Genomic DNA, 8,796 nt, shown 5'->3' with positions numbered 1-8,796 from the left:
GGGCAGTGAGGGCTTTGCCAGGCTGGGCACTGAGGGGCAGTGAGGGCTTTGCCAGGCTGGGCACTGAGGGGCAGTGCTGTGTGCAGCTCCAGGGGCAGTGCTGTGTGCAGCTCCAGGCTGAGGGCTCAGCTCTGCAGAGCCTCACACAGCAGGGGAGGGCTCGGGCTGCCTGTGCTGCTGGAGCAGCTCTGGGGACAGGGACTGTCCTGGGGCCCTGCTTCTGCTTGGGCTGGACCTTCATGGTCACTGCCTGGTGGGAGGAGAGGGCTGGAGACAGCTGAACTGCTGGGCTGCTCCTGTTCAACACAGGCTCCTTAACTGAGAAATAAATTTCCATCAAGGAATATCAGTGCACTGGCAGGCTTGGGGTTTTTGGTTTTGTAGTTCCAAACAGTGGGAAGCAGCCCTGGTTTGTTCATGTCTGAGGTTTTCATTGGTCACTGTTCTGCAGCCCATTTTGTGAAACTAACAGCAGGGGTGGAGATGGAGGTTGATTTCAGATTTTTGCAGTAGCAGAGTCAAGATACTGCACGTGGAGAAATTCAGATTAGTGCTGGTTTTCTTAACCACCTTGTTGTGAACCTTGTTGCTTTTCTTTGTGAGATTTAAATAAAGTTGTTGCTGTAATCCTTGCCCGTTTGAGCCTGTTCTGTGTATTTCATGCTTCACCACTGGGTTTTGGCACAGATGGGAGAATTGCTGGAGTAACTTTGCGACCCTTTTTTACCTCTGGGAAGCCCTTGCAGATGGAGGAGCTTTTCTTTATTCTGCAGTGAACTTCAGTGGCCATGGACAGTTCTGCAAAAAGGCTGACACAGGAAGGCAGCAGCTGACACAGGGGATTTATAAAACATACTGCACTCTACAAAATATCAAATTATTTATTTATATAAAATATAATACACAACGACTGTACACATGCACACACCCACACAGTACTTTACCACAAATGTAGGCCAGTTATTTTCTTTAATTAAATGTTGTAATCTAGCACACAGTATTTTACAGTAATTTACATTGTTATCTGAAGACACAATGGGGAAGCTTTGATCATTCATTTATAAACCTTCCATAAATTACAAAAAGAAAGGCAGTCTGAAAAGTATGTATAAACAGTAAAAACAATTTACAAATGGACAAGAATTACAAAATAGTAACAGCCAATGACTGCCATCAGTGTGGAGGATTGGTTTTTGTGATATGCCAATGTTGCAATTGGGGTTTGCTAGAGCCTGGTGCAGCCTCATGGGGCTGTGGCTGTAACACTTTGTCCTTTCACTGCAGATGGACTTGCCTCAATCTGACAGCAGCAGAATGAAAATGCCTTTTAACCTAGGACTGAACCTCCACAGGAAAAAACTGGGGACTAAAGGGGTTTTGGTGTGCAGTTGGGTTTTTCCCAGTAGCTTAGAACAGGGAACCAGGAACCCCAGAACTGGAGGGTGGAAACGGGGTGAGGTTCTGAGTAACTTACACTGCCTGGTTCCCCTGGAATGAGAATGGCAAACCAGTCCAGGGGTTTGGTTTTTACTGGGGGAGCAAAAACTGAAAAGGGTTTAGCACAGCACTTGCACACTGCCAGGAGTCCATCAGACAGGGCTGGGGCAGTACCAGTGTTCATCTGGAATTACTGGTGGAGGGAGGATGGACACAGCTGCATACACAGTACATACAAAGTATACGCTGCATATTTATTAGACAGTACAAATCATTGTGCATTAATAAGGCAAAACATCAAGGCTGATTCAACTAGGAGTTTCAAGACCATTTTTGTTAATGAGTGGATCCAGTGGGGTGATCTCTGAACTAGCAATCAGTGAAGAGTTTTCTCCCCCCACTCATGGTTAAAGGAGAATAAAGGCTGAGATTTTTCCAATGGAGTTTGCAGGTGTTGAGATGACTTCAAATAAAACCATGTTCTTCTGGTCTTAATCCCATACCTTTTTTTTTTTTTTTTTTTTTTTACTTTTTAAAAAATGTTTTTGCAACAACAAATCCATTTCCCTTTTTTCCTTGCTGTTTTGATTAAGCAATTGGCATGACTCTATTGATGTCAGAGTTAAAAATGCAACGGTCTGGTAAAGTACTGCATAGTCATGAAAGCCCTAGTTTTGACTTAAAAAAAAAAGGTACACAGACTGGAAGCTTTACAAGTTGTCCAGGAGCACAGGACTCATTTCACTGCACCAAGCCTTTTCAGCAGTTTCTTGCCTTTGGAAAGCAGCCCCTTTTTCTTTTTCGAGGCCATATCCCTGCCTCTCCCGGGGCTACCAGAGCCCATCACAGGTGACGGAGGAGACCCGGAATGGAGATGAACTGTGGGGGAAGGTGCTCTCCGGGAGGTACCTGTATTCTCAGGAGGAACCTAGTAGGTACATTGTTATCATTTATTCAATCTTTGAAAGCTTCAAAGCCATCAGCAGCAAGAAACTTGGTAACATCACTTGTCCCATTACCCACTTAAACAAAAGGGCTGGTTTCTTTATTCTCTCTGGCTCAAAATACTGCGTGGGCTTATGGAAAATACATCAATTTAGAGAAAAAAAAATATTAATCGAAAACCCACCAATAAAGCCCAGTTTTGGTTATGCCTTTTTAAAGGAATTGTTGGATACGCTTGCTTTGCCAGAATTCTGGCCATAAAAGCCACAAAATTGGCTTTGGTTTTTCATTTCAGTACTCTGATAGTACTAAAATGGAGAGGGATACTTTCAGCTATAGATTTAAGAAAAATAAACATGTTAATTACTACAGATTAGCAATCTATAGAAGCCAAACTCTTTTCAGAAGAAAATACTTAAAATGCTACATGATCACTTACTTTTTAATGTCCTTTAAATGCCTTTTCTTTAAAATTGGCTAGCAAACTTTATGTACAGATTAGAGAAGATGGCACACTGGCTTAAAAAAAAAAAAGGAAAAAGAAAAAGCTAAAATGAACCTTAATTGCAATCAAAGAAAGCTTAAAGGCCCTGAGTGCTTGATGTGTATGCTGCAGCTATGAGGTTGTTAGATGACAGCATTCCTAAATATTTTGAACAGCGTTTTTTTTTTTTTTTCAGTCATCAAAAGCACTTGGATGAAAATGCTAAAATTACATATACTCAGCCTATCCTAAGTACAGTGGCCAGCTGGCAAAATAGTTGCTATCAATTAAGATGATATTTTCACAGTAGAATCCATGCTGTAGGGAGGCCTGCTGGCTTTAGTTGAGGTTAAAACGTCAGCAATTTACTGCCTTGTGCAACAGTGAGTTAAGCAAAGGGGCTTCAAGCCTACTTTGATTTTAATTCAAGGTCTAATTCTAATGAAAAAAAAAACCAAAACAAACCAAAACAACTTGGTAAAGCACCCCAACGTACACCTGAAGATACCAGATATGGAGTCTAATGCATTCATTCAGTGAGCTGCATGTTTCAGGTCGAGACTTTATTGCATTGGTAAACCAAACAGTTGCTAATATTGCAAACGTACGCTGCTAGGAAAATCCCGTGACTTGTACCACAGGAGGGGATTCTTTTCAGAAGTGTTGAATAGTTGGTCTTAGGCAAACTGGGGTATAATAGATTGTGGAAAACACATTTTAAGGCAGACAATTTAAGTAGCTGTGTTTGAGTGTAGTGAGTTCAGAACCAACTATCCCCTTGTAAACTACCGTCCGTGCCAGCGGCACTGCTGGTTCTGCAGGGGCTGCAGCTTTGTGCTTTTCTCTTGACACAGGAGCTTGGAATTTTTACATCCCAGCTTGGCTAGCAATGCAATATGCAGCTTTGTTTGTAGGGTAGTTAGACATCAAACTCTCCTCTCTATGTAAACATAAACATTGAGCTCGGGAAGAAATATGTTCCAAACGCTGACCTTCGTACAGGGAGGGCTGATGGATTTCAGAGGCTCCTGTTTTAAAGGATTTGTCTCCCAAGAAAGGAGTGGACTTGACTAGGTACAGCAAAGGCATACAGCCTGGTCTTCGGTGGCCAAGGGGTTTGGAGACATATTTCTTTTCTTTTCCCCCACAATTAAGTTTCAAGACTTGCATTAGATAGCCAGGTAGCTTTAATTGAAATCTCTATTGGTATCTTCAGTTGCTCACTTACGTGAAGGCTACATTGCCTTATTAAGGTGTGAAATGAACACTCTTCTTCTGTTTCCAAGCAGATGAGCAAAGAAATAAAAATATATATAAAATATATAATATATAAAAGTATTGCAGTGATGAAACAAAACCAAAAATGAGATACTCTAAACATGATTAATTCTTTCATGAAAGAGAAGTCTCTGAGCAATTAATTATCGCCAGTTGGAACAGGAAGTTGTAAGGATTAAGAGACGACCACTGTCAGTCCATCAGCTGCAGTTACAGTTTGTATTTAGAGGAACACTGGTACCAGGCTTTTGTGCACAAGAACCTTTTCAGTAAGAGCAATTTAGAAGCTTTGGAAAATAAGTATCACCAGGAAAGAGCTGCTCAAATTCAGGTTATGAAGGGCGGTACTGCAATGACTGCAACCAAACAGTCCGTTCAGTTTCTCCATTTACAAACGTAACGAGCTGGCGAAGGCTAAAGCCATTTTCCCTCAGGATTTATTTTATATATTTGAAAGATAATTTTAAATGGGCAAATGAATTTAAACGTAATGTTAAAAGTAACGTCTAAATGATACGTGAGACAGAATGGAATGGCAGATGGGAGTTTAGGTGCTCCTTAGGGGCTGCTTACCCGTTTAGCCTTGGCTCGCATGGGCGCGTCGTGGGCGTAGCGCGAGGGCGCGTCGGAGAGAAACACTTCCACATCGTCAGGCACTTCTTCGAGGAAGTTGGAAGGAACCAGCCCCTTCTGTCCATTGAGCTCCCCCTGCCAGCACAGGGAAGGAGCAGTGAGTGCTTTCATCCCACCACATCTATTCCCAACGAGGCAGGGACACATTTCTGCCTATTTCAAAGCTGGCGAGGAAGAGGAAATTCCCATCTCCGGCCCCTGGGGAGGCTGAGAGCTCACACAATTCCACATGCCCTCCCCAGGCTGGTGTTTGCTGGAGCTGGGAGCAGTTTGGGCTGAGCCAGCAGACCCAACTTACATAGTAAAATCCATCTTCATCGATCTCACCAAAGACAGTGATGATGTCCCCAGTGCAGAAGGTCAGCTCAGCCTGCAGGGGAGGAGCAGGGACAGGCAAAGATCAGCCTTTCTTTATTGCTAGGGAATCCATTCAGATTTCCCCCCACTCCTCCATGTTGTCACAGGTGAAACTAAATTGATCTTTGACAGCCAAACCTCTTGCTTTTTCCCTTGGGGTTTTTTCCTCAGCTTGCTATGCCCAGCGCCTGTCCCATTGTGTGTGGACACCCACAGGACTCCCTGTGACCAACAGGTGAGACATTCAGGCCTTGAAGAACCTGCACAAGCTTTGAGGCTTTGACTTGCAGCTTCAAAGGGTCCCTAAATCCATCCTGGTGGAGGGGGAGCAGCTCAGGGAGCTGCTCAGGGCTGCGAGGGAGCTCAGGGCATCGCCCAGCCCAAGCCCTGAGGCACAAGGCTCCTGCACTGCAGCTGTGCTGGATTGTCTTCAGCAAAACCTTCACAGTGGGCAGCTCCTCTCTGATCAGCACCCAGTGCACTGGGCTCTTTTAATTGCCTGTGGCTTAAATGCAATTAGGGCGGGCCTTTTAAGTTACATTTAATTTCCTTTGGCCATGGGAGAGAGAACAAACAAAATCTTTGCAATACATCAGCACAATTTATTTGATTTGTTGGCCAAACTACTCTGAAACACCATAATTTAGAAAAAGATTTGGTTCAATAATAAACAGAAAACAACCCAGGCTGTGTTTTAAAGCACCATGTCCCACATATTTCAAAATTTGCCTTCTCCTTCTACAATTGCCCAGTTAAAACCAAAACCAAACAACACTTTAGAGCATGACTGAGGGAGCTCACAGGCTGTGTGCCCCCAGCCCCACAGCTGTGCCCCTACCTCCACATCCACGTTGGGGGAGCTCTCCCTGGGGTCATAGTCGTAGAGGGCCACCATCCTGCGGGTGGTCAGCGGCTGCTGCCGGCCCCCGCGCCGGCCACGGGGCTCTGCTGGGGAAGAGAGCGAGAGTTACTGCCATGGGCACTGCAGGTGATGATAAATGTACTGCAGGTACTGCCACGGGCACTGCAGGTACTGCCACAGGTACTGCAGGTACTGCCACAGGTACTGCAGGTACTGCCACAGGTACTGCAGGTACTGCCACAGGTACTGCAGGTGTGCATACAGGTACTGCAGGTACTGCCACAGGTACTGCAGGTATTGATAGAAGTACTGCAGGTACTGATAAAAGTACTGCAGGTACTGCCACGGGCACTGCAGGTACTGATACAGGTACTCAGGTGGTGATAAAGGCACTCAGGTATTGATAAAAGTTCTGCAGGTGTTGATAAATGCACTGCAGTTATTGCCAAAGGCACTGCAGTTATTGATAAATGTACTGCAGTAAATATTTCAGGACACAAAACCCACTTTTTTTTTTCTTTTTTGTTAATCAGAAAAGAAAGCAACAAGTGGAGCAGTGAAGCTGCAGGTCCCCATTTGCAGCCAATGCTATCACCAGGATTAAATATTAGTTCTATAAAGTCATCCAGACTTTACCCTGACCCAGAATGCATCCCCTGGAGCAGTAAATGACTGCAAGATGTGGACGCATCTGCATAAAAACAAGAGGCAAATGCAGCCAAGCTAAGAAAGCCAAGAGTCTGCAGGGAAATGTCTGTATTTCCCCTTACCTAGTTTCTCAATTGGAGTGTTCAAGGGAAGGAAACCTTGTTTAAGGAGCTGATCCATCATCTCTTCATCATCTGCCTGTATCTCAGAGACCATGTTACAGGGGATAAGGCCAACTCTTGCACAGGTTTCTCCACGGTAAAACCCATCAGCATCTTTGTCCCCATAAACCTGATATTCAGAGAAGGATAATATTGGTCAAAAAGGTTTTAGCATTTGGGAAGCATTTGGAAAATGCAGCAGCTCTGCTCTGGTACAACACCAGCACTTCTGGGGTTCCTCTGCAGCAAAGCTCCTCTCTGCAGCAGCCCTTCCTGCAGGGTTTGTGCCAATGGAACTTCAGAGTCACAATCTTGGGCTTAACCTAAACCTTTAATAAAGACTGGCCCTAACTATCCACAGCAAATTCGAGACTTTTGCCCATTTTTGTGATCATTTTTAAGCCCTCAGCACTCGATATTAATTGCCAGGTCTGGTGAGATTTACCCCTGAGCCTCTGAAGGAAAAGCCCCAGGGCTCTGACCACACAGGCAGCGTTCCCCCAAAGGAGAGCTGTCTGGAGAAGTGTTGTGGTTCCCTGCGGTCTCACGTCTCACCTTAATGATCTGTCCCTCCTTGAAGGGCAGCTCCTCCTCTGCAGCATCGGGGTTCGGGGACATGGTCAGTGGGTCGTAGTCAAAAAGTGCAACAAATATTCGAGTAGAAAGGTCTTCTGTGCCAGGGTCTGTTTCAGACTCCTCGTAAATGTCTGGGGAAAGGCGGTCATGGCCACCGTAGCCATCTGTGACAGCAAATCCAGGAAAGAACAATTCAGTAATACAAGCTGGCCTCATCATCCAACTCTCCCAGTTAATATTTAAACATGTTTGGCATTTCAGTGAAAAAACCCCAAACCTCACTGCATGTCCTATAAAGCTTGGTGGGTTTTTTGTTTTGTTTTATTTTTTATTATTAGCAAGTTGCTATTTTAAAAAAAGCTTATAAAGGCTGCACTGGAAGCTGGGCTGATTTCCTGTACCAGACTGACATTTGCACAGCTCACGTAGGAAAGCCATTTTTGTTAGGTTTGCAAGAGTTTGCCATGAATTAATGAAAAGAGTAGCCAAGAGAATGGCAGGTGCGCACAAATGACGGCTGATGGGTGGCAGGATGCACGGCTGGGGGAGGCCTGCGTGGCCACACTGATTCACTGGCCAGCAGATTTCCCTGAGCTGAGACCAGCTGTGTGTGAGCTGGAACCAGCTCAGCAGGCGCTGAGCGCAGTGCCAGGCTCCCCGCAGTGCCAGGGACTGCCCTCACACCCCGGGCAGCCCCAGCCCTCCCGTCCAGCAGAGCTCAGTGTCTGCAGCCCATCTCACCCCCCGCAAACCAAGAGCAGCCTGGCTCCACACCAAGCCTGCTGCTGGTTTTTAATGCTTTTAACGCTTTTAATGCTTTCCTCCCCAGGTGTGAGGCTGCGAAGAACAGGAATGCACGGCTCTGTCCAACTAACCAATGGAGGGGACCAGCAGGGGCCGAGACCTTTGTGGCACTGCACTGCCATGGGAGGACCTTCGCCCTGCATGCTCCGCCCTGTCAGGCCGTCCTGCAGAGGCTGGGTTACCTAAAAGCTAAAAAACAACAGAGACAACAGGCTCGTCAGTTCCATGCATGGCAACATCCTGCTCACACGGCTGGACACGAATCGGGTCAATCACAATCGGAAGCATAAGCTCTAAAGGCAACTAAACTTAGCTTTTAACTGAAAGGTTAGCTGAAAAGTGAGCACTGCTGCCTGGCAGACCTGCGAAAGAAAAAAAATGGTTCCCTGATTTATGGCAGAGCTTTGTAAACCAGCAGTCGCACGTCAGAACAAAAAGAAAAGAAAAGAATAATTTCTGAAATATTCTTTTGCCTTTGTTGTTGCGGCTAAGGTGGCATTTGAGTGTCCTGAAGAGTGGCACGGGCAGGCTGAGGGCTGGGCAGGTGGGGCTGCCCTGGCAGCCTGGCACACCTGGCAGTGCCAGCCCTGGAGGTGCAGCAGGAGCCAGGC

The 8,796-nt window shown here is 45.7% G+C and overlaps 1 protein-coding gene across 1 annotated transcript in view; it reads right to left on the bottom strand.

Annotated features, from left to right (window-relative positions):
- Positions 1–2,229: 2,229 nt before the first annotated feature.
- The window catches only part of RIMBP2 (RIMS binding protein 2), a 56,399-nt gene continuing 49,832 nt past the window's right edge, over positions 2,230–8,796 (bottom strand). The window contains 7 exon segments of the mRNA XM_031059510.1: positions 2,230–4,141; positions 4,718–4,852; positions 5,076–5,147; positions 5,973–6,079; positions 6,767–6,935; positions 7,361–7,545; positions 8,257–8,374. Of these exon segments, the coding sequence (XP_030915370.1) occupies positions 4,115–4,141; positions 4,718–4,852; positions 5,076–5,147; positions 5,973–6,079; positions 6,767–6,935; positions 7,361–7,545; positions 8,257–8,374 (813 nt within the window). The 3' untranslated portion in view covers positions 2,230–4,114.

This window comes from Geospiza fortis, unplaced genomic scaffold (genome assembly GCF_000277835.1).
Source record: "Geospiza fortis unplaced genomic scaffold, GeoFor_1.0 scaffold145, whole genome shotgun sequence".
Taxonomy (NCBI): Eukaryota; Metazoa; Chordata; class Aves; order Passeriformes; family Thraupidae; genus Geospiza; species Geospiza fortis.
The sequence above is the reverse complement of the archived record's forward strand: the minus strand, read 5'-3'. Positions and strand labels throughout refer to the sequence as shown.